The sequence below is a fragment of the Ceratosolen solmsi genome, unplaced genomic scaffold, assembly GCF_000503995.2.
Source record: "Ceratosolen solmsi marchali unplaced genomic scaffold, CerSol_1.0 scaffold43, whole genome shotgun sequence".
Lineage (NCBI taxonomy): Eukaryota > Metazoa > Arthropoda > Insecta > Hymenoptera > Agaonidae > Ceratosolen > Ceratosolen solmsi.
Window position 1 is genome coordinate 4,303,210 of NW_011948431.1, and position 27,573 is coordinate 4,330,782.

The 27,573-nt window shown below is 28.2% G+C and overlaps 3 protein-coding genes across 5 annotated transcripts in view; 1 reads left to right on the forward strand and 2 right to left on the reverse strand.

Moving 5' to 3' along the window:
* The first annotated feature begins 1,721 nt into the window (after positions 1 to 1,721).
* On the forward strand, positions 1,722 to 6,291 carry LOC105364256 (titin). Its single transcript, XM_011502143.1, has 9 exons — positions 1,722 to 1,809; positions 2,288 to 2,372; positions 2,900 to 3,012; positions 3,333 to 3,393; positions 3,761 to 3,858; positions 4,080 to 4,229; positions 5,095 to 5,324; positions 5,416 to 5,498; positions 5,615 to 6,291. Exons 1-9 carry the CDS (start codon positions 1,750 to 1,752, stop codon positions 6,289 to 6,291), a joined length of 1,557 nt encoding a protein of 518 aa, XP_011500445.1. The 5' UTR covers positions 1,722 to 1,749.
* Positions 6,292 to 12,662: 6,371 nt separating this feature from the next.
* On the reverse strand, positions 12,663 to 14,042 carry LOC105364257 (uncharacterized). The gene is made up of 2 exons (XM_011502144.1): positions 13,825 to 14,042; positions 12,663 to 12,947 (listed from the first exon to the last, which is right to left on the reverse strand). Exons 1-2 carry the CDS (start codon positions 13,951 to 13,953, stop codon positions 12,663 to 12,665), a joined length of 414 nt encoding a protein of 137 aa, XP_011500446.1. The 5' UTR covers positions 13,954 to 14,042.
* Positions 14,043 to 20,189: 6,147 nt separating this feature from the next.
* LOC105364198 (extensin) overlaps positions 20,190 to 27,573 on the reverse strand; it is a 14,627-nt gene continuing 7,243 nt past the window's right edge. The window contains exons 15-18 of one of the 3 annotated variants that reach the window (XM_011502081.1): positions 25,241 to 25,359; positions 22,523 to 22,567; positions 21,919 to 22,146; positions 20,190 to 20,634 (exon numbers count right to left, since the gene is read on the reverse strand). In XM_011502081.1, the coding sequence (XP_011500383.1) occupies positions 20,252 to 20,634; positions 21,919 to 22,146; positions 22,523 to 22,567; positions 25,241 to 25,359 (775 nt within the window). In that variant the 3' untranslated portion in view covers positions 20,190 to 20,251. Of the gene's footprint in view, positions 20,635 to 21,880; positions 22,147 to 22,522; positions 22,568 to 25,240; positions 25,363 to 27,573 lie in introns of all 3 variants that reach the window. The other 2 variants (XM_011502080.1, XM_011502082.1) reach the window with 2 other exon arrangements.

Consider the following 27,573-nt stretch of genomic DNA (forward strand, 5'->3'; position numbering starts at 1 on the left):
TAATATAAATCATAATAACGTTGTTAATGATAGAAACAACCTGCTTGATAAAAATATTTATATGAAAGTTTATAATAATATGAATAACTTAATCATAATATATTTAATGAGTAAATCAAATATGTATTGATACAATAAATAAATAAATTAACATATATTATAATAACAAACAACATAAATAAAGAGAAAGGCCCAAAAAATTTTAATTTATAATAGTATATTCATTTTGATAGGTCATCAGTAACAATAATACAAAAAGTTTTTTAGTTTATGTAGCGTGCTAATATAAAACGTGTCCGAAAAATTTTTAAATAACAGGAGTTTTTTTTTTTTTTATAATAATGAAGAAATCAAAAATAAAAAATAATACATTGTGTTTTAAATACAAAGGATTTAACTTTTAATTTATCGTTCATTGCAAGCATAATGTATTAAGCAAAGAAAATTTATTTCATGGATCATTTTATTTTTATCACTTTTTATATCGAGATAATAAAAGTAATTGATATATAATTGAATTTTATTAAAAAATTACTTTCGCGAAAACTAGAATATCGAGAAAATCATTTGTAAAGTATCAGTGTTGGACATTCTAGATCAGAAATTTTACATTCTTCAGAAAGTGAAGAAAGTATGCAGTTAAAGAACAAATTAAACTATTTTTCACTTTCTCTATGATAAAATATGTATTTACATACTAAGTTCATATTTCTAAAAGTCTATTAGAATTATAACTGTTTAAGCTATTTTTAAGATTAATTTTATCGATTGAATCTGTTTGTTGGATGTTTGGAAAAGTTTATAATGACATTATTGTAACATAAACATTAATATATAATTATATATAATTATATATATATATATATATATATATATATATATATACATTCATTTATTTATTTATCTTGATGTATTTAAAAATGCTGCAATTTTTAAAGATTTCAGAATTTAAGTGACTTTTATAGTAAGTAATGAGCATTATGTGTTCAATGCGCATATGTATAGTTTTCACTAATTTCCAAACTATGCCGTATCAGAAATGACATAACTTCAATTAACTTTTTATAATTTAATCGTTAAAAAATTACAATTCATTCGTGGGGACATAATCGATGAGATTAAGTGATATTTTAAAATGAATAAAATTCTATTTTCTAATACAATAAAAATTTTTATGTTTAATGAAAATTTGTTCCCTTATTACTATATATTTCACGAGCAATTACAAATAAACATACCTGAATAAATAAGAAATAATACCGAATGTACACACCTGACTTTGGAAGCTTCAATCAATGTTGTCCCTTTTAAGTAATTAAATTTTTTTGTTTTGTTTTGTTTTTGTTTTATTGAAAAATAGTCGGTCATATACACGTGATCCATAAAAACTACATTATACAATGAGAATTAATCATAAATATATATTTAATTTAAAATATAAATATTATTGTTAATAACAGTTTGGAGGAATAAATGAAATGGCACCTATAGATTTGTGGAACACGACAAGCACTCGTAGCCTACGTCATACAAATCCAGCGCTGCTGACATCTAGAATACTAACGATCTCAATGAAACATGTGCATACTTAATAAATTATTGAGAACTTGTTTAAGAATATATTAGCTAAGTTCAGTTTTATAACTCTCTAGTAGATTTGTATTAAGACATACATATATATATGTATATATATATATATAATTTATTTCATGAGACTTTTTATTTAATTAAATAGAAGGCATTTGAAAAATGGATATGTGTAAAATTCCTGATGGACTTCATGAACTTTGCGCGGATATATCGATGGAGGTCAGCTTTTCCTATTATTAGTTAATTTAAAAATAATATCTTAATTTGCTCGTTTACTTGTCTTTCATTGAGCAGGTGGAAATTTTGAACGGAAAAATATACATTCGCAGAATCCTTAAGAAAATTACTATATAGGGCATAATATTTTTGATGCAATATAGTCATATAATATATAATTATTATTCAAAAAATTATAACCTATAAAAATTATAAATATAAAAATCCGATCAATATATAAAATTATTCTGCATAGATTAATCTTTACAGTTACGTTATTTTTATCTATTAATCTTAGCATAAAATATTATGATGACCAAAAAATTAATTGAGACAATACTGCTTGTTTCATCACTTTCCTGACATTTCATAAAATAATACTGAAAATGAATTCAACATTTCATTCAATAATACTAGCAGCAGTCTGCCTCCACTAAACGTAATAATCGGAATGAAAAATTAATAATATTTATTCTACTAGGTATTGCGAATACAGCCAGATGATATTTACTCTTTTGTAGCAAATTACTTGGATATCCTTTTGATTACTCGTGAAAACACTAAGTGTAAATACCTTAATATTTCTTAAGAATTAATATAGTAATTCTCCTTTTTATATTCTTATACGAGAAACTTTATATCAAAATAGTGCATTACTAATTATATAGAATTTCCTTAGCAAATCTTAAATAAAAAAGTTCAAATAATTTCAAATGATAGCCTGTGAGCGCATTTAAAATAAGAAAACTTAATTTTGCTCTATTGTGCCTAAAGAAATTAGTAAGGAAAATTTAATTTAAAATTTTCTTTTTAATAATTCGACAATTATTGTCAAATTATTTTCATATTAAATGAAATTGCGCTCGGAATTGAAAAGTTAAAAAATACTAATATGAATAATCTTCTTATACGAAAATGTATTTGAAAGATATTGGAAAATGAAGGGCAATAAATGATTTAATACTTTTAATGAATATAATCTTAAAATAATAAAGATAATTCTACTATATACACTGGAGAATAACAAATGAGAAAATTTACATGATCCATACTTTGTACAAATTAATAAATTGATAAAATTTCTTATTTAAAGTTGCAGTAAAAATTGTACGAGACATTGTGCTGAATAGTGAACAGATTGTTGAAGTCTTAAGTTCTAGTGGTCTTGACATAAAGAAAATTGCCGCGGCAGCTCCACGACTACAAGCTATTATTGCATTATTTATTATAATATTATCGAAGAGAAAATTTTACTTTGACAATGTAGTATTTATAAAAATCGATGCTAACCTCTATACTAGGAAATTTAATGATATATATATATATATATATATATATAAACAAAATTAATTTATATTAAATTGGTGATTTAAAAAAAAAAAAAAAAAAAGTAGCAGCTTCGATGGTTATTATTTAGGAGCAGTTACATAAATTTGAATGTCTGATACGTTGTTAAAGTAAAACTTTTCCATAAATACGTTTAATTAATACTGATGCGCAGTAATAATTTGTTTAAAATATTTTAGGAAGCATTCAGAACGTATTTATATGTAGTAGACATTGCAAAAAAAAAATGTGGCTGTGACAGTAAGATATTTCTATAAGTTTTGTTCTGAAATAATTTATTTTTGTAGTGTTACGTTAGAATATAAAATTTTAAAGTGATTTTTTTAATGATGAACTTTGAAAATTAAGTAAAATGACGTATCTTCGTATTTTTGTAATTAAAAAAAAAATATATTTATATATATATATATATATATATAAAATATTATTTCATTATGCAAGAATGTTTAACAATTAGTTAAAATTTGGAAAAACTAAATTTTATATATTCCATATTGCGTATTTAGTTCAATATTGTCATTTACAGTAATCAAAAGTATAATAAAATAAAGAAAAATATTATTAAAGTTATTTAAACGAAAAATAATATGAAAGTTTTTATCTGTAGACGACGAACTTGATAAAAGTGAAATATCAATATGCCGAATTTTGAAAGAAACTGGAGCTCCTTCCGACCAGGCACGACTAGTCGCAAAAAATATACAAGTATGTAAATTATACACACTCGCAAACACGCGCGCACACACGCACGCACGCACACACATATATATATATATATTCAAACGAATGACAAAATATATATCTTGAAGAAAAAATTTAAATATAATTTGTACAAAATAAATATTAAATTGTACTTGTAATTGTAAATATTAAACTGTAATTAAAAATCATTTTATGAAAATTCATTCGATCGAATATATTTTCAGGCTATATTCCGAAGACATTATGAACAAGTATTAATTGCCGAAGGAAGAAGTGAAATTCAATGGGAAAGGGCAGACTTGAAAACCAGGCATATTTTATTAAAAATTGGTATTACGGAAGCCATTGCTAATGAAGCTGCTTTAACTATTCAAGTATAAATTTATAATTTTTATTTTACTGACACTTATAAATTGCTATTTCAAAATAATCTTACTGAAAATCAGATACTTTAATATGTACTTGGTACAACAATTTTACAATTAAAGTCGTTTAAAAATATATTTCACGTAATTTAACGCTTGTGCGCTAGAAAATACATTTTCAATTTGTCTGCTTCTTAATGATTTTTTCTCTTTCGCTAACATTTTCTTACTGTCCTGTTTTTCAGTGAAAATACACTCTTATATACTTATATATAAATATTATGTACTGCAACAGTATATTATAGATTATTGTGGTCTATGAATTGCAAATTTGAAGCTTTAAACTCAAGTTATTTAAACGAATTATAATTAATAAGTTATTATTTCAAAATGAACGTGCTTTACGCATAATAAAATTACGACTTCGGTCGTAATATCTGCTCTAAATCAAGAGTAAAAATTACTTTTTCCAAATTCTAATAATTATTAGATCTATAGATATCTAAGTGCATCATGATCGTTATATTCGACATAATTGCCCATTTTTTAAATTCATTTCATTGAAATGCCAGGCTGATAATAAAATATGCTCTTGTTTTCTTACAAAAAATTGATAATTGCATTATTCGGCTTGTTTTGTTCTATTAAATTTTAATACGTATAAGCAATAATATTTCATTAATTTATTATGAAAATATAATATAATTCTTATAGTTAATTACATTAGCTTTTACATTTTTAGACTGCTTACCGGAAGTATTATGCAAGGAAAAATATACATTCAAATAAAAGTAGAGAGTTATAATTAATATAGCTACAATTATTTTTATATATTTTCCAATTCAAATAATGAATATTAATTTTCATAGATCAGCAGAGCAATACAAAGTATAATGTCTCTAAAGGAGAAACGGACGTATCTGCTTGGTTGGACATGATGTTCGAAGAAGTTGGGCTCACTTTTTCAAAAGCTCAATCAGCAGCAAATATAATCCAGGTATCGCATACAAGTATAAAACAACAATTGATAAAGAAATTCGTTAATACGTATACAAGGTTCTACAATATTTTTCATATTACTTATTCATATTTCACACGATCGACGTTAATTAATTATTTTAATTCTAATTTTTCGTTAATTCTTAACTTACAACGTTTTATGCATTAACACTTATTTATATATTTGTATAAAGAGAGCATATCGGAAATATCGAAATAAAACAAAAATGAAAACTGATAATAATCATTTGGATAGCTCGAAGGGAATGAAAGAAAGTGGTATGGTTCACTGTTTATTATATTATACTTGATTATTATTTCGAACGTAAATATAATTAATTGATTCATTATAATTTGAAATATACATTATTATGGCCAATTGAAAAATATTGAAGAATTAGGAAAATCACAAGCAGAAAATAAAAAAGATGTTGAATTAAGTGAAGTTGTTCCAGAAATTAAAGAGGTTAAGAAAGAGAAAATGGAAAATAAAAAGGATGATGGGAATAACGAGGGCGAGGAAGCTAAGGTTGAGGAGCTAGCGGATTTGAAAATAAAGAATGAAAAAGATGATACACAAACTGAAATTGTCGAGCAAATTAATATGCCAGTAGAACCGAAAATAGAGGATGAAAAAAATTATAGGACGAATGCAGCGAGAGACGAGAATGTTGAAATTACTCGAATAATGGATGAACCAGTCAAACCAAAATCGGAAAATGAAGTGAAAAACGAGAAGATTGAAACCACTGAGAAAGTGGATGAACCGATAGAACCGAAAACGGAAAATAATGAAATTGATAAGATGACTGAAACCGGTGCAATGGTCAATGAGCCAGTAAAATTAAAAACGGAAAATGAAGGGAATGACGAGCAGACCGAAGCCGCTACAGTAGTGGATAAACCGGATATGAAAGTAAAAACAAAAATGGAAAATGAGGCGAACGACGAGAAGGCTGAAATTTCACCAAAAGTGGAAGTAAAAATGGAAAATGTAACGAATGACAAGGAGATTGAAACCACTACGATAGTGAATGAAAGCGTTGAACCTAAAACAGGAAATGTAGAATAAAGTAAGAACACATAATTAATTTTATTCTTGTGAACAAGATCGAATATCATAATTGTAACTCGTATTTACATTATTCCTCAAAATGAAATTCATTTTGATAATATTCTGCCGAGCCTAACTATTTTTTATTTTTTATTTATTTTTTTTTTTTTTTATGTAAATAAGCTTTCGACAATACCAAAAATAATAATGATAACCTTTAAAAATATCTAAGATACCTTATCAACATTAAATTATTTTCAATTGTAATTAAGAACATTGGAACAACTGTAGTTCACGATCAATAAATTTGTTAAAATGAAAATTGCCATTATTATTTTTACAATCATACGTTGTGCGTAGCTTGATACATGGACGCCTTTAATTGTCAATGTAACGCAATATCGTACCTTGGACCTAAATATTTGCCTCGAGAGCGCTTTTCCACGTGTTGCCCTTCAAATTTCTGACACTCAAATCGTAAAATGCAGTGGTCGTTCCAAATGCTTGCAGAGGCGAGGGTATTAGTTAGGAGGATAACCGAGAGGTTTCGTAAAGATTTCATAAAAATAATATAATTACTAAGGAAGTACGAATAGAAACAAGAAACAACCTAATTAATTCATGTAACGCAATTGTGCTTACGCCGAAAATTCGAGAATTCTATGGTCTCAGTGTTATTATTATTGTTCGCGTGTAAATCCTTTTTTCTTTTATTTCCTTTCACTCCAACATACTTCATCGACAGTCAAAAATCAAACTCTTCTAATATTCTACGCCTCGTGTAACTATTCGTTTCGTACCTACATTTCTACAAATTTTTCCTTTCACATTCTCCCACCCGTTGTACGACGTCAATATTTCACGACGCAATTTTTATTTGTCGTTCGCCTGTGGGTGATCGAAAGTTCTCATTGCCGCTATATTATCCGAGAAATTACAAAGGCAAGATCAAATTGAAAAGTACAAAAATAATTCAAAATGCATGTATTGCATCAATGACATAAACGATAATCTATTTGAATATTTTTTATTTAATATAAAATGTCCTGATATTAATGCCACTAATGATCCTTAACTATTGTGATTGCTAGAAAAATAACTATTACCTAAGCAATTTTAGTAGGTTTCTAAATTTTTTTTAATCATATATATATATATATATATATATATACATAGTATGCATAACATATTTTTAATCGATTTTAAATTAGATTGCATAATTACGATTTATTTAATGGCAAGTACACAGAACCATGCTTGCTTAATGGTGTTATTAGTATATAACTCATTGCTTGTATTCTCATTGCTAGTATATAACTCATAATATATCATGTAATATAATCATATTACAAAATTGTTTATATGATTAAGCCATTTTTTTCTTATGAAAGAAACAGAGATTATTGTTTTTCGTAGCTTTTTATGAAATAAACATAAAAAACTAATATGTATATATATATATATATATATATATATATATATATATGTATATATAAATTCATAAATTAAAAGTATTTTAGATAAAACTTAGTGATACATAAATTAAAAGTATTTTAGATAAAACTTAGTGATAATAATCTCATAGAAAAACTATTATCTTGAACATAATAGTTTAAAAAAAAAATTTCTATCTAACTTAAAGTAATGAAAATTAAAAGACGGATATGCAAATTGTGTATAATAAAGAAAAACCATTTTATCGAGCGAAAATCAATAAATTCTTAAATCTAACTTATAAACTTTGCTTCGATTACAAATTCACACACACATATATATATATATATATATATATATAATATATATATTTTTTATTTTGTAAAAGGTGATAAAACAACAATTGATGCGAAAAAAACTTAAGAATGCGAGTGAATATATCAAATTATATATTTATTTATAATTGGTTATTTTCGTGACAGAGCGAGTTCTTTCCCTTTTACAACCATCTTGTTAGATAAAATTAATAACCTAGAAAAATCTATATCCTTACGAAAGCTACGCTAATATTCAAACATTTAATCGACAATTAATACTGAAAACAAACTCTTTACTTTTTTATAAATGAAAACATTGACATTATATTTTTACACGTAACTTACTGCATGTATTAATAAATTGATTACTATTTGCTTCTTATTGTTTAGTAATTACAATTACAAGTTTACTATTTTGCTTGGAAAAATAGTTTTACGTTAAATGTAGAAACAAAAAATTAATTTATTGTTATTTTCAATTTATTCCCTCTGAAATTCATTTAAATTAAATATTTCATGTTAAAAATAAATAGAACTATCAAGTTTTCGTGGACATAATATAATAATTAGAAATGAGAATTAATACAAATAAATGAGAGGTTATTATTTGAAAAATAATATAAATAAAATACAAGAGCAGAACTTATGGGATTTCTTATAATAGCATATGATGTTATGTTTTTAACAATGTATAATTATAAATTATTATAATAATTACAAATAAGAAAAATACGATAAAAAGAGTTTATGTTTGTTTGTTTGTTTGTTTGTTGATTTGTTGGTTTTTTTTTTTGTTTTTGTTTTTGTTTTTTTTTGTTTTAAATAATACAATATAATAGATTTATAAAACTTTGTGTATCACTATTACAAATAAATACTTATAATTTATTGCAATTACGCTATACAATTCAGTAAATTTTTTATATTATATAGTTATTCGTATATTGAATATTATAGTTTTCAAGTACATCAATACTATAACAATCATTGATTTATTCATTAATTTTTTTTCTCTTTACTTTGAAAATTTTCAATTATTTTTTTCTTTTTGTCCGTCTCTTATTCGTTCACTTGGATACACGTGCATAGGCGGCAAACATTATCTAATTTGCTGTTACAATATTAAATGAAACAAAAATTATTGCCAATGCTTTAATACGCTTTATTGCGGCATTAATCATTCGTCATCGGTAATTGCAGATATTAGTAATTTAATTTCTATAATAATCTTTTGAACTTTCCTTCTAACAAATATTCATAAAGATCAAGTTTCTGAATTAATTTGGTAGAATGGAAATTTTTTCATCAACAAGAATATTGTAGATTATATGAGTAACGTATTCTTTTAAATTACGGTTAAACTAATATTTAACAAATGATAGAGCATTATTAAAATTTTTTATAATATTCAATGAGAAAAATGTGTTTATTATCTATTTATTAAGTGTGCATTACAAGCTAATTATGAAATTTTTATCATTAACATTATCATTAACAATTTAATAGATCAATTTTAGGAAAAATCTATATCTTTTATATTTGTCTTAAGTGAAGTTAATTGATATTTCACCTTAATTTTAGCAATTTATCTGTGACATATGAATTTCATGTATTAATAAAGTATAATTCAATGCATTAGAGAAATACATACTATACTCTTTGCAAAAAAGAATGAAATTTGTTATTTTTTTAGATTTGCATGTCCGTATAATGTGAAAATCTGGTAGTGATAATAATTTTTTTTTATAATCGTTTATTAATGACAATTTGAGTTAGTAGTTCATATTAATGCATCGCAATTATTATTATTATTATTAATTGAATTGCTAATGATGTAGTGAGAATATAATATAAATATAATATAATTTATCATGCAGTGAGAATATTGATAATAAACATCAAATTTTAAACATTGAGCAATCATTTTGTGATAAAATATACGAACGTTTAACTACAAACGAATAAATCATTAAATTTTATTTCATAGATGATTATATGGTAGAATTTTGACAGGAGAGGTTTTTTATTCAAATTTTTTATACAATTTTATGCCAAAGCAGCTGGTAAAATGTCCATTACACAATTTTCTGGTGCAAATGAGTAGAGATCCGGACAATTTCGTAATAATTAAGAGATACTTGATTTAATCAATCGACTATATATATATATATATATATATATATACATGCTTATTGGTCTCGAATTGGATTTTCTCGTATATATTCCATTGCATTGGACAATGTCTAATGTATGTCCATCCCTTGAGCGTAAAACAAGCAATTTGCAATTCGCCGTTGCGTACACTCAGCTGCGCTCGAATATGGTATTTGTTCGCCGAAATGACGATTAAGCTCGGATGTCTCTCCCGCAATGAATAACACAAGCGCACAATTACATGATGTTCCTGCAAAGCAATGAAACCAATAGTGTTCGCACAAACGATTATGAAAGCAGAATGCGTGCGAGCGTAACGGGAGGCTCCCGTCCGAGCAAATACCGGTAAACTTAGCCGAGGGCTCTTAAAAGTTACTAATCAAGCCGTGATTGTGCCTATTCTCATAGTAGTAGTATGCGTCGACGTCCTCATCCTCCGAAGCGACTAAACGAACATCCGACCTGTGCGCCGTCGCGTACTTCTGCAAAATCGTAAACGGATTCCTGTGGAGAAGAACGGTCGCCGGCTCGCCGCTACCATCTTCCTCATCCTCGTGATCCGCATTCTCGTAGCGTATGCTCGTGTAGACGCCGGAGTCGCGCGAGCAACTATCCGCTTGCCTCGAAGACGTCCTCGAGCCGCTCGAGCGTCTCTTGCACGCGGTGCACTTGGGCCCTTTGGGTCGTTGATGGGCGGTAAATCTTCGACGATGGCAGTTGGGCGACTCCTGGGCGGGCTCCGACCTCATTTGCTCCTCTCGCCTATTATTAACGTACGAGTTTATATTGTGCCGCGTAATGTACAAGTAAGTACTTTTTGTAATCGACGAGTCGCCTTGACGTTTAATTGTCGATTCAATGCTGTTAATTTAACGAAGCTCGTCTAGGACGAGCGACCGACTATTTCAAGCGCGCGCGACAAAGAGAATGAGAACGATGAAGTACAAATTCGAATTTTCGAAAAAGTACAATAGCTCGTTATAATGATTGATCATTGACTTTAGAATAGATTGTAGTCCGATTGCGCAATATCGTGTAATTAAATTCCTACTGGAAGAATTCGTATTGCATTCCATTAGCGAAATATCCAATTTTATTAGCAGGTAAAATTATGGGAAGAGAAAATATAGAAAATCGGTAAATGTTGTGTCAGTGCTCGCAATAACATTGATAATATTCTAAAAATAAATATATTTTTTTGATTGAAGAAACTGTTATATTCGAAGATTACAAGTTGGCGCGTTAATCGAGCTATTATACTATCTCGATACTATCAACAATCTAAATTTATATATTCGGGCTGAATTATTGACGAGCGATGAATTATTCTGAAAAATATTAGTGAAAAATATCCAGTCCGCGCACGACTTATTGATTTGTCGATAATTTTATGAGTTGACGATTAGTTAGAACTTACACGAACGTGATGGTATGATGGCATAATCGCTTTTGTGCACATTATAAAATTTTGAATACGGGTCGTGTCATTGATTTTTCTTTTTGCTTTAAGCTACTGTGCCTTCGCCCTTGTACGATAAACTCATGGAAAAGAAAAAAAAAAAAAGAAAAAAAAAGAAAAACCATTCGACGTACCAATTAAAGCAGCAACGAGAGCAGCAACAGTGATGATGGCAGCAGCAATGCCGATGACAATGAAGACAGTGGGTGCAATGATTATAATAGAAGCAATCGGGCGAATGCGTCAAGTTATTTTCTTCGCAAACATTATCGGATAATGTGTAATGTGAGCACGAGCGTCGAATATATGACTGTGAATTTTTTTTACATCTGTGCCTTTTTCTTCTATACTGAGTATCGCGTCTCTCGCGAAACATTTGCGGGACTTTGTATACCTCGTTAATATCGAGCTCTGAGTCGGTGACATTCACTTTTACTCTTTGATTCCAATTATTATCTGTAAACATTGTTTCCTGATATTTCATGTTGCTCATCTTACCGTACAGATCAAATTCTTTGCTTTCATTTATAGAAAACTCGTTATATATTTCGTGTGGCGAGTTAGCGTTTTCCCTAGATTTCAGCGACAATTGTTGAGGACTGATGGCGATACAAAAAAAAAAAAAAAAAAAAAAAAAAAAAAAAAAAAAGTAAAAAAACCAATTATAATAATATGTATGACTATTTGCGAGGAATATATTTCTGCTGTTACGATTGGTATAAGCATACATTTACATAAAAGAAAGAAAGAAAAGAAAGAATGAATGAATGAATAAAAGAATGAAAAAACGTATAACAATTAGAATTGCTTTCAGAAAAGATTTTCAATATAATAAATATGCTGTAGCGTCAATTCTTTTCCACATTAATTTTGTAAAATTTAGACCAATTTTATTATAAAAGTGTGCATTTCTTAAATATTTACCAGACTAACGGCAAAAATAATATTTAAATCGATAGAAGGCTTTCTTTTCTTTTTTTCTTTTTTTTTTCTTTTTTTTTTCTTCTTTTTTTTTTTTTTTACAATTACTTATTGTTAACAACGATATTGTCGATTGATGACTGTCGATCGCATTCCTTATCAGATTGTCTGGCATCTACCAGTGCACCGTCGCCTCCATCAACATTTTCGAAATCTTTAGATTGGCGATCATATTGATCACACGTGGCTCCCCGTTTATCGGTTACTTCAATCTCTTGCAAGGAATTGACTAGTGATTCCTCTATTTGATCCGACACTACTTTTTCACGGTCATTGTAATTTATTGGCAGTTCTGGGCTATCACTTAGATCTAATGGAAGATCTTCATTCTACGAAATTTATAAATATGTTTATCATTGCTATTCTGTTTACCGACATGTGCAACGAACAAAAAAAAAATTGCGAGTTTGGTAAATCGCGAGGGGTGGGGAGAATCAAAAGGACTGAGAAGAGAAAAGTAAATGAGCAAGCGAGAGAGACGCGGCGATAGGAAACGCCTATGAACCAACCAGAGAGTTTATTTACAATGGATTGTTCCGATCTTCCAAAAATCACGCCAGAACAACTTAGGTATACGATCAGGCAGTTACGTCACGTTAATCACCACAGTAACGATAAAAATTTGTTTTATACATTTATATAGGATAAGAGACGTGAGAAAATTGACTGAGAAGCAACTGTGTGTAGGTGCGGCTCGAATATACTTTCGTAGCGAAGAAATGTACCCGAGCGAACGAGATTTGTCAAAATTCGTAAAACGTTCGTTCCCCCTTTATCATCTGCACGTAGGAATATTAGAAACCATACGATTAAACATATTTGCAAGCATTTCCTTATCGTGCATCTCGTCGACGAAAGACAATTTACACATAACTAAAAATACTATTTATTGTAAACGATCACTCGATCAATTGAACTAAACTTCAAATTCCAAATTTAATTTCAATTTATTGATGCCAATGTAGATCTACGAATTATTATAAATTTCACGAATTGACCTATTGACCTCGATATTATGTTTCTATAATATTGAGAAGTGTTCGTGCTCGTTACAATGGTCGAAAAAATTGTCAAACCAAGAAAATTTTCGAACCCTCAGCGTCTCATCGTGCCATTAACATTAAACGCGCAAGCGCAATTAACCACAATGGTTATTAAGGTAAGGATTATAACTAAATAGATTGGATTGCCATAATTGTAATATACTTGGGCAGTTTGATGAGTTTCGTCAGTATTAAAAGAAAGTCCGAAGTTCTTGGGAAACTTGCGTCGTGCTCGTTTGAAAGCAATCGACATGGCTACACGAGAGGTGGAAGGTCCTGCACCGTCCGACATAATATCTGAGTTGCTGATTTTGTAACGATCGTCATAAAATTCAAATTTCTAAAATATCGATAATTCTTTGGTTACAAGCCCTTATAAAAGCACATAAAACATAAAATATTTATGAACACGTGCGCTTGAATGTTTTTTTTCTTCTGCAGCTTATTTCAAGTTACAATGAAATTATTCCATTGCTTATCAAATCGACAGTTCAGACGATTAAATCCACATGCTCGTTATTTAAAAAGTCCTTATTATTATTTGGTTTATTGATGGAAAATTGATTTTTATCATTAATGGATTTTACTAAAATGCTAAAAATCGGACTAATTTAATCTCTTGTTATATTCAATCGAATACCCTTGCATTAAATGAATTTTTTATTTAAAAAAAAAAAAAAAAAAAAAAAAAAAAAAAATTTTAATAAAAAATCTATTCAATTATTATATTATATTGTATAAGTTTTATCTGCCATTATTATAAGTATATAAATAATTAATAAATTATTAAATAATTTTATAAAAATTAAATAAAAATTTCAAATAATCATAATATTTTTCTATTATTCAAAATGGTATATTAAGTAATCGTCAAAATGTGTATTCTAATTTACAAGAAGCAGCCTTACATTTCAACAATATAAGATATTGTAGAATTGAAGAATTCCAATAAAATTATTCATTTGATACTTATTATTTAAAAAAATTGGTTCGCTACTTATTTTCCTTTTGAATTAAATAACCAGCACATCCTAATACATATATAATTGATCATTCATTTTAATCTCCAAATATTTAATTTTTCTAACGTAATTTTTTTTTTTTTTTTTTTTATATTTGCGCCTACAGCTATATCGATTGATAATGTATAGGAATTCAATGTAATATTAAGAAATTTCTAAGTTATCGATTAAAATTGAAGATTTATTCAGAAATACTTGTTTCACGTTATCCTATAATCATTAAATCCTAGAAGTTGTAAATTTATAAAAATATATAATTATATGCACATATATATATATATATGTGTGTGTGCGTGCGTGTGTGTGTGTATGAATTATTATTTTATTAAAATCATTAAGTATCTACAGATAAACTAAACATAGTGATTAATGATAAATTTAAAGAAATATGTCGAAGAAATTATAATAATCGATTGCTTAATTACACAGATGGTGGTTTTCTTAAAAAAAAAAAAAAAAAAAGGTAGATGTATGATATTTATAATTAATAATAAGAGACTATGATTGGACATACTTAATTTTATTCTTTCACTATCGAAATATAAAATACAATTCGATAACAATGTGTTGATCAATAAATAAAATGTCGCACTCAAAACACCTTACAGCAGTATCTTTCCTGGTTAATTCCAAGAATTTATAGAGTTGAATAGGTACGTTATTGTTGAAGATTTTCAAGTTTTTTCGTGTTTCTTCGTTATTTTTGATAAGTAACCAACTTAAAACTAAAGTGTATCTGTACAAACTGACTCTCAACTTGAAACTTTCAATCAAATTATCTACAAACTCGACCTTTCTTAATCGTTAAATTTTTTCTCATTTTCTTCGCTCAATGGCAACAGAATTAATCTGCTTATCACTTATTGCAACGGTTAACCCGTCGATTTTATTTATGTACAAAAAGTATAATAATTAATAAGCTGCTTCTTAAATACAAAATCCATCTACAAATATTACAGTTACTTCACACACACACACACGCGCACACGCGCACACACGCACACACGCTGTAATCTCCACGCGTTTATCCATTTGCGTATATCCATTCAAGAAAAAAGAAATATTTTTAATAAATGGAAAAAACGACGACTTTCGTCTCTGATTTTGGCTTAAAGATTCGTCTTATAGTTAGCAGTTTCTTAACTACTTCCAAAAGTTTATCATACCATCATTGTCTAGAGTCAATTGTTTATCACACCATACCAAACAAATTTCTTCATTTTACAAAAGTAACTCTTTAATATAGCAAACAAAAATTCAATACAAGATCCAAATAAAGTAAATCTTACTTAAAACTAGGATTTTCGTAAATCTAATGTGCAAATGTATAAATAGTCTATGAAAAAATATTGTTCAAACAATTTACTTTGAAACTAGCTAGTTCACAGTGACAATAATATCGAGCAAAACAAATAAACGTGACTACTGAAATGAATTATTCAAACCTTCATTAATACACGTTTTTAATCCTCATAATTTAACAACCATAATTTCTCAACTTTCTCTTCGTACATTCAAAATTAACCGCGAGACATGGACGCCCGCGCTTTGTTTTTTCTTAATTTCATATCTTTCATTTATACTTTATAATATGTACTAAACTTTTTGAATGCTTGGCTCATTAAATTAGTATTTTTAAATAATTAGCAAATCAAAATTATAAAATTTCGATTAGTTTAAAAGCGAGACTTTTCTCTTTTATAAAATAAAATAATTAAGCGGTATTATATTTAAATTTGTAATTTGTTAAAAGCAATATTTAAAGTTTTATAAATAAACTGCTTGAAATCTGTATCTTAACTTACTTGATCTGTACAATGATAAGACTTTTCACTTATATGAGCATTTCTTCAAAAATAATATTTTCTTTATTTTGGAATTGTACCATTTGCATTAGTAGTATCTTGCTCTTTATAAACTTCATTTTTCTGTTTTTAGACTTTGACGATACAAAGATGCTTATGCAAGAAATACATTATAATAATATTATTTTCTTTAAATACGTTTTCACATGTTATTAATCATATAAACGAAAATATTATTTTAATATATATATATATATATATATATATATATATATATATATATATATATATATATATATACGCTAGTTAAAATAGATTTAATATTAATTTCAATATCTTCAAATTAAATATTATCAATTGATATGTTCCTTCCTATTCCGATATAAATTTTGAATGTCTACAATTTATTTCAAAGTAATTTTTTTTAATATCAGCACTTCGAAAACAAAACTTTAAATCCACAATGTTGTGAAGACAATTTATAAAAAGTAAATAGAAATACAAAGATTTACAATGCTATTATCAACATCTATATTTAAGATGTCTTTGTGCCATTATTTTTATGTCGTCACGAAAATTTTACATAAGTTTTACTCGATACTTTAGTGTAAAATTTTAATGCGAATTGTACTTATTATACTACCCTCCCAATATACGTTTAATATAAATTATTCGCCTTAGCATAAATCTGTACCAATTAATTTTTTTCTACTTCTGTTTATTGAAATAATACTATCGACAGGAGGATACTCATTAACAAAAGTGCATTAGCTATCGGCAAAATCAAAACAACAAGTACAGATGAGAAATTTTCCTTATGGCTTTTCTGTGAAACTTAATCGTTAATTTATCCCAATGTATCTGAGTAATAAGTATTATAACTACACCTTATATTGCTTATATTTATATTCATTTTCATTTAACAATATTATGTTTCAAATTTACCATTTGTAAAGATAATTCTAATAATATTATGATGTCAATCACATTTAATCGATCAACTTTCATTTCGTTATTTTATTCTCATCGGATCGCATTCGTTAATAATCTATTTATTTTCCGATATTAAAGGTATAAATATAACGAAGAATCGTGACAAAATTCATCCAATATAAATCGTTTTCAAACCCATCGGAATATGAATTTGCATCCACAGTAAAAGTCTCTTGGTTACGTTTAAAAAAAAAAAGAAAAGAAAACTCAAATAAAAAGAGAAGAAGAAAAAAAAAAATAAAAGAAAAACCAGTTAAGGGCGATTAAAGATTGTTTCGCTGAATGTCGTATATGTAGCTAAGAAATGCATACACATAATCATAATGATAGATTAATAAAGTGAGTCATAGTCGTTAGTCCATTATCGTATAAGGATACATGAGAAAACTAACAGACAACTAAAAAAACTTATCAGGATGTCACGAAAAGAATGAATATTGTTAAAGTATTCTTTATAGATTTAATAAAAAAAAAATTCATATTAGTTAAATATTTTACATAAGAAATTAATGAAGGAAATTAATGCCATTTATGATTTGATATTTCACAACCATAACACTGCCATCTATTACATAATGTTGTGTATATCATATCATATCATAAGAAATGCTAGTAAATAATTAAGCATATAATTTTGTTAAAGAGCTTTTTCTTTTTCTTTTTTTTTTTTTTTTTTTTTTTTTTTTTAATTTTCTTCAAATTAGGCGAGAGCCCCCTTGCAAAATAGTCCCACGGTTAAATAGAACATGGAGTTTTATATGAAAACTCGTGACGTGAGTTACTTGTACCTTACAGATACAGAATTTTCATCGTCTTTTATTCCTTCACGTGTCTCTCAATGTGTTGTAACGATATTATTATAATTATTATAATTATTATTATTATTATTATTATTATTATTATTATTGTTGTTGTTATTGTTATTATTATTAATCAATATTAAAGACAAAATAAAAATACGTTTAACTATATTTAATAAATTAAAAGAGCATTATTATAATTATTAAATATTTTACTTGGCGGTTAGCGAGTTGTTGTATAATAATTCTAACTAGAATATTCCCCTTTGATGTTAGATAAATAAAGTAAATTGAATCTATAATTTGAAATAAACGGAAATATCTATGGATTTGAAGAATTGCTTATATATTAGGCACTGAATATCAATATCTACCAAGTCCACGACAAAGTATTTAACAAATGTATAACGATCTCTTAATATTTATATATCTTTAAACACTAATGTTCTGTTTTACTTCTAGTTTATTCTTTCAATTGTGATACTTTTATCGATCTAAAGATACATTAACGTTTTATTTATTAGGATATCTATTAGACATGCAGAATATTGCACATAGCTTATGTTGAAATATGCTTTCGAGATTATTGCAATATTTTTGGATTTGGAAGGTATTGATTTTTAACGATTTCTATTCTTAATATACAATTGGATTCTTAATGTTATTGTTATATGTACAGATAAATATTTAAAATGATTTTTGATTTTACATAATCTATCGAAGAAAGTCTCGCCTTTAAATTGTGAATTAAAATTTTCTATACATTCGTTATTATTATTAATTTCCTAATCAACAGAAAAATAAAAAAAAAAATTATCTTGAAAGCATTAATTGACATAAGCAATTTATAAGTACTTGCTTTATTGAAAACTTATTTAATTTTTATTAATTTATAATAGAACTAAAAGCTAATTTTAGTCAATGAATTTAATTGTCCTTGGCGGTAATAAAGATGTCATTTAACATCAAGGTAATAGCAGCAGTAGCTAATAATGTTTTATTATGTAAATGGAGCGTTAAAATGTTTTCGCACGGTATTTAGAGACATTCGTTCTTTATAGTTTATGGTGAAAATGCGAGAAAAATAGGTAATCGCGTTTGTAATAATGAATGATGTAGCGTTGATTCAGCAGTAAAAATTAAAACTCTTCAAGTTTTGAAAGTTGAGAAGACATAATAAATGTCTTCACAATTAGAAAAATCAAAGCTTTTAAAATATAAATCGATATCATTGACTCTTCAAAATGATGATTAAGCATTTGGATTTACAGATGATTCAACAATTGCGATAAAGAATGAATACGAATAGATCGCATTATTCATTACTCTTAGAGCTCTCAAATGCGATGTAACAATTTGCGAAAGTGAATATTGTCAATATTCAGAGAAAAATTGTAAGATGTATTGCTAATAATAATGGAGATGACACACGAAGAACTAATAGAAATTTCAAATTATTTTTTAACAATGGCGTGAAATCCAAACGAATGAAAAGTGCATTTCACTTGCAGTTATTATTACACGTTAATCCGTGTGGCACTACAATCGCATCAAGTAACAATTCTCTCGGTTAAAGTAGGAATATGATTATTCATTTAAACGGTACGGAATTATAATAAGCTCCCATTATTGTTAATTCAATTAGGTAGTTATATTATTTATTTATTTATTTATTTATTTATTTATTTTATTTTATTTTTTTTTTTTAAAGTTCTCCGTACTCTTACTAAACTCCGTAAGTTAAAATCACATCTAAAGTATTATTTTTGTAATACATTAGTATTTATTTATTTATCGCGTCACAGTATTGATGACCGACCCTAATTTTTATTGGCAATAAACTTCGTGTGAATGAGCCAAAGGATCGATTAATTTTTGTGAAACATTTGCGATGATTTGTGAAAAAAGCGTGCGCCCATGTCTGGCTCTTTGTCTTAGTTCGTTTGACCTCTGTCGTAATGCTAATTAAGTTAGTTCATCCAAGGAGGCGCAGAAGTGACCGGCGACTGCAGACTCTGCGAAACCGGCACCTGATGTTGTTGATGATGATGGTAGCGCTGTATAGGTGGACCTCGAGGATGATGGTGGTGGTGGTGGTGATGATGGTGATGTTGCTGCTGCTGCTGTTGCTGCTGTTGCTGTTGTTGTTGCTGTTGCCGCGATTGAGTGTAAGTGGGCGGCGACGGGGGTGGCGGCGGGGGATTGCAAATCGATTGAACAAGCGGTAACGCTGTAGGGGGTGGCACGGGTGGCTTCATGCCCGTGTAAGGTGGAAAGTGATTGAACTCGTGGCCGGCGCTCACCGGATGCTCTGGTAACGCACCTTGACTAGGTGATCGACTCCCATCGGACCCTGTAATGCAAAGACCAAACTCCTCGTCATTCTTGTCGCAACGGCCTCGTGTCTCAGAGGTGGAGGCAGTTCGATTATTTTATTTCATACTTTATTACATTTGCTTGTTTCATCATCTTACGATATGGTTATTCTTCTTGTTCTTTAATGTTATTTACTTGAACAGCATTTTAAAAACAAATTAAGCAATAAGGTTAAGCGATTGGAATTAACATACTATTTTCAAAATGCATGGTCGTCTTTATGTTTTTATATTTGAATTCTTTTATAATTCTAAGACTTAAAAGATAGGAAATTATATTATTCTTCCTGTAAATACGTATTTCATAATACGTTTAAAGAACGTATTAATTAAAAAAAAAAAAAAAAAAAAAAAAAAAAATTATTATGACGCTTCAATAATGTAAGAGTATGTGAGTAATTATTAGTCATTTTAGAGTATATGAACATGCAAATATTATTAATAAATAAATACGGGTGTTGATAGAAGAACAATTACGAAAACTATTTATGTATGGAAAACACACACACACACTTTTAAGTCCAAATATTTCGAGAAATATAAATTAATATTTTCATAAAATTATACCATTTCAAGAAATAGAGAGAGAGAGAGAAAGTAAATTTTTTTTTATTAGCCATGGCGCATACTTATTATTTTTATTGATATAGTATTAAACGTGTAATATGCGATATAACAGACAAATATAAACATAACAGATGAGATTTAAGATAAATTGAAATATTTATATAATTATGATGAGATTGAATTAAATGTTAAAGAAATAAGCGTTAAAATGTAATTCAACTTGAATGGGCCAATAATAAATATTAATCAAGTTATAATAACTCAAATATAACCGTTTTATTTACAGTAATATCAAAGGCATTTGTTCGTTAATAATAGAGTGGCTCCATAAAGTATTAAAAATGAACACAAACAAATAAAGCATAAAGCATAGAAAATGGCGTATAGCTAGCTACCTCTAAAAGTTTTCACTGTCCATAATTTTACCTCGTATTGTCACATTTTCTGCTCTTATCAATATTCAGCGATTCGATTACACGTCGCTCGGTCGAATAATTAAAAAAAAACAAAAAAAACAAACAAACAAACAAACACAAAACAAAATAAAAAATCGCCTTAAGCACTCGCAAAGCTCTTGGCGCGTCTCATTTAACTAAATTGATCGATAATCGAGCCACCTCCAAATGTTATTAAAAAAAAATGTATGATGTATTATACCTTGCCTTCTTTTTTCTTTTTTATTTTGGAATATTTACCCTGAACAAGTCTCAACTGTGGCGGAGGTAGATTGATTGGAGGCGGCGGCGCCCCGTGATAAGACATGTGATGCTGCTCGTTGTCGCGAGGCATTGGCGGCGGTCTATTTGGGGGGAAGCGGGCGAAGTGAGCCTGCCAAGGTGTCTGGGGGGGTAGTCCTAAAGGATGGGAGCCCGGGGGTGGGCCGACATTCCGTCCGTGCTCGCCGTTCATCGGCTGCTCGCATCCTACAAATCAGACATTTATGCAATTTAGATACTCACGCAAGCATTATTATTCAATAAATTGACTAATTGTTATGGGATAATGTACGTGAGAATGTGCCTCTCATTTTGATGGTGTTTTTCGAGATAATATTTAAGAAATCGTTATCAACCTGTCGTATCAACCTACCTTACCAAGTGTTTTAAGAACACTGCTTTGGCATTATTAATTAATTCAATTATTTTTAATTATTTGCATTATTGATCATTTCTATGACAAATATTTAATTAAAAATGTTGCAATAATGTTGCAATTTTAAAGATTTTAATCAATGTTTAAATAGATATTGGCACTTCAAATTTCTTTCAAAGTTCAATTCGTTAAGTGAGAAGAACGTACCTGGATTATGACCGGTAAATGGTTGATCCATATTGCGTCTTTCATCTGTGTGTAAGAGATACGTATATTAAAAAAAAAAAATATATATATATATATATATATATTTATTTATTTTTCAATAATAGAATTTCATGAAATAAATATATGTAAAAACACATCGTGGATCAAAATATATGCTAATAAGCTAATAATAAAATGTATCGTGCATGAAACATTCCGGATACTCTCTTCGCCCGTCTGGCGCGCTGCTGCTGTCGTTCCTAAGATAAAATTAGCGGGATCTACGATTTTAATCCAGCAAAAAACAAAAATAAACTGCATAGTATCTGTAAAACTTATTCAGCCGTAAATAAAGAAAGGATAAACAATGACTTTCGCCATTGGCGAAAAGACTTTGAATGAAAGAAGGATGACGTGAGGTGGGATTGAAAGCGAAACATTGCTGTATTGTTGATATCATTATATCTGGAATCAAAATAATCTCTAAAAATTATCTATGCTCTAGGTACTATGTTAAAAGTAAAAAAAAGGTGAAAAAAAATAAATATATATATATATATATATATATATATATATATATATATATGTATGTATTTAATTGTTGATGTTGTTGTTGTTGTTGTTATTGTTATAATTATTGCTGTTATTGTTATTGTTATTATTGTTGTTGTTGTTGTTATTATTATTATTATTGTTATTATTATTATTATTATTATTATTATTATTATTATTATTATTATTATTGTCGTTTTTGTTATGGTTATAGTTGTTGTAGTTGTTGTTATTAATCAACGCCAAAGCGAGTCCGAAAGTTGAACGATCGTCCCGTCTATGGCGATAAGAAGCCAACTGTAAAATAAGAACGGCAGAATTATAATCCAAAATTTTATGGAAGTTTTGCTTTTGCTTTTTCATTCATAAAAGTTCCTTTTGCGAGCTGTAGCATGAAGCATTTTAATGCGACTAATAATGCAGAGCTCAAGCAAGTAACTATAAAGAAAGTTCATTCTCTTTCGAAGGTGCTTAGTAAAATTTAATCTACAATAATACAAAACAATGAGTAAATTTTTTCATTTAAAAAAAAAAAAAACAAAAAAACAAAACAAAAACTTCGCTCCTGTGCTGTGTTCTTTACATGACTAATTTTGTGCTGCTGCAATGATGCTGTTAATTATCCTTATGTGTTGCAACTATAGAAAAAAAAAAAAAAAAAAAAAAAAAAATTCAGAGGTACAAAAACAATACTTAATTCATATTATTTATATTGGCATACATATGCAAAACTTTTGCGGGTAGATCCAAGTTAACGTTGCCTCCTAGTACACATCATCATTTAGCTTATTTTTAAAGGAGATAAAAAAAAAAAAAGGTGAAATATTTTTCAACTCGGTAAATCAAGTTTTATGTAAATAAAATATTGTACTACAAAATATCGCAAGTTATATTAAAATGATTAAAATCATTATTTGTTGGATGATTTAACTAAAATGTTAAATATTGATTAGAATAACTTGTAACTGTAAAATTTCTTAATAATTACATCCATATGCATAAATAATAATAATAATAATACGTTAAGTTTACTCGGCCTGATCCGACTGTATGAATATATTAAGACATAATGAGTGAATATAATTAACATTAGAGTTGTAGAGTTTCGATCAAATCATCCATCGTGTGATCTCATTGGCATTTCAAAATTTATAAAAAATAAATTACAAATAATTTATGAGTTAAAAACAAATGAAATGGGGTAAAATATATTATTAATAAATGAAAGTTTGAGGTAAGTATAGTGGAAGCTCATGACACAAAGTTGAAAGGACACTTTTAGCAATCGTAACTCAACAGTTGCAAATAACTCGTTATCACGCCTGCTCTTCTCCATCATGCCTAACTTATATTATTATGAAATAATAAAGTGCACACACGCAGGTATGCATATGTATATGAGCGCGTACGTAAATACGCATTGATTTTGTGTGCGTGCGAGTTCGCGCACCCGTCCGCCCGCATGTGTCTACACACAATATGTAGACATATGTACGGATGGATACACGTATATAATTAAAATAATAATAATGGGGAAACATTGAATATATAAAAAGTTAAATGAATGATGAAAATGTCGACAAAATGAAAAAATCTCGAAAACGCTTAACTTTCACGATCTATAGCCAAACGAGTAAAATAGGATTTCTAATTTTGAAGAAGTGAGAGGGTCGTTAGCCGACGTCAATAGAATGTAATAAAGCGTATGTACGTCAAGAATGAACGATGAATAAGAAAAGATAATAATCAATAGGTATAATAATCAAGTGATGGTATTACTGAGACCGCTGCCGCACGCACGCACACCGATACTCAAGTGGATGGATATTGAAGGTTTGGGGTCATACACTGCTTGTGTTCGATTATTAATATATATATGCACGTTCGTACGTACATGCATGCACATACTCATCCGCGCATACGCGCATACGTATCTAAGTACACGAATGCGCGCATACTCACTCACTCTCTCTCTCTCTCTCTCTCTCTCTCTCTCTCTCTTTCAAATATGCGCATATATGCACGCATGTACGCGTATCTATATGCCAGAATCCTGATAAGTCAACCACCAACCTCTCTCTCTCTTTTTCTCTCTCTCTCTCTCTCTCTCTCTCTCTCTTTCTCTCTTTCACCGTCTCCCTAAAATATGTGGCATTAGCTACAGACCTGGATACGGAGGTGGCATTAGCAGCTGCTTGCCGCCGCCGCCGCCGCGATCGCCCAGTGGAAGACTCGAACCAGCTCCTGGTGGTCCGTGCATCATGTGCTGCTGTTGCTCACCTTCTCTGCTTGAACAATGGAGTTGCTCTTATTAGTCATGACGCGCGCGCAAACGCGCGTTTATGGCGTTGCGACTTTAACATCTTTATTTTAATCTTTCTATGTTTATCTGTTATAAAGTGCTCTTATTTTTATTGTACGAGCGCCGAAAGGACCGATCGCTGGTCAGGATTAGGGTTGTATTCAAATTTATAACAATACTGTTTTGTTTGTTCGTTTGTTTCATTGTCTGTTTTTTAAGTTTTTTGTTTTTGTTTTGTTTTTCTTTATTTTTCTTTTTTTCTTTTTTATTTTGTTATTTTGTTATTTTCTAGTGAAAACAAGTTTGGAAAAGTTCTGGATATTGTGGTTTACTTTTACGTCTTAAAATAAGTTATCATGTACAATTTATATATAAACCCTCTAATAATCCCGCGAGGCCGTTAATTTGTAGCAATTTCTTCATAATTTCTCGTAATTGCTAAGTTACCATTTAAATAAAAAACCAAAGACCATTCGAGGGTTAATTTACCAATTGCAAAGTATCATCAATGAAATATTTTTTAAGCGTTTATTCGAGACTCCTACAGTATGAATTTTCTTTGAAAAAGATGAAATTTAAATTACACTTAAAGTATTATTACCCAAGAGAACAGTAAAATTGATTTTCTATTATATTTATTAAGAAACTAATTTTTTATTAAATGAAACTTTTTTGTTGATCATGCCATTAGCATTGTCACAAATTTCAAAAAAATTAATCGCTCGATATTCTTAATAATCTCGTTAATAATATTTGAAGCATATCATATTCGTTTCAAAATCTTCAGAAAAAATATACTGCACGGAGTTTTTTAAATTAACTTGTTTACGTTTAACAAGTTCTTTTTAAATACTTCATTGAAGAATTATTAAAAAGCTTGTTTCTTTTTAATTTTAATAATTCGAATTTTGTTATCTATATACTTATTCATCTAAATTAATATAAAAAATAGATTTCTTATTTTCTAGATTTCATTTAATTTTAGTAGTACTCTTAACGTGAGATTTTGTTCCATATGTATTTTTATTTTTCAAGCTTTACTATTTGTTTTCACCTTTCCGTATGCAAGTCCTGGAAACTTCTGAAATGGTAAGTTGGTCCAACGTCAAATACCGTACTGTAAGTTTTTTTTTCCTTCAATCTTAAAATCAAATTAATATAAATGGTTTTTTTTTTGTTTGTTGTTGTTGTTGTTGTTGTTGTTGTTGTTGTTGTTTAATTTTGTCTTTGGTTTAGAAAATCATCTTACAGTACGATATCTTTTATCTTGTACTTCTGATTAACTTTTTAAAACATTTCTTTATATAGTCTGGTAGTATTGAATTTTCGGGCCTTCATTTAATTTTGTAAGGTTTTAATGATAATGTTAGTGGCTGTATATCTATACGTTATCGTTATACAATATAATGTTAAAGATATAGAAAAGAAATATTCTGATCAATGTAAATAAGGTTGTTTACAATAAAGGAAGAATTATAATCATAATTTACAAACAACAATTTGTACGAAATTAGTAATTGCCTTTACTATACGCACATGAAACTCTTGAAATTATAACAACTAGATTATGTATAAAAACAGGATATATAATTTATTTTTTAATACACTGATAAACAGAAGCAAGCGACTCACTTACATTATAGCAGATGCTGGTATAAACGTTGACGTTGAAAAAAAAGAAAAGGAAACAACTGCAAAGCCGCACAATCATACTTAATCATGATAATTCAAAGAGTGAATAATGAGGTACGATTCATCTTTATACATGAAGAGTATCGTGATCAAGAAAACTGTGCAAACCTTGATATATGTGTAAACATTTTTTTTATTTTATCTTTGGAAAAGTGCTAAGTCGTATAGGATTATTAATATTTAAGCTGCTGTAATAGAGAAATGCAATTTTCCACATTAATTACCACTAATCTACATTATCTTTTCAATGCTTAATGAAGTTTCTTTATATTGCACAGTTTTATCATGCCACGCTTCAGATATTAATAAAGCCAATTGTAATTGTTTTACAAATAATTAAACTTCTTCGTTATTCACTCTATTATAAATTTTATTAGTACGACCATATTAATTTTTTTTATCATTTTTTGTGCATACCCTACATATTTTTAAATTAAAACTTCATCTTTGTATATTTCAGTTGATCAATCATTGTTTTACGTTTATTTTATATTGCTTAATTGTA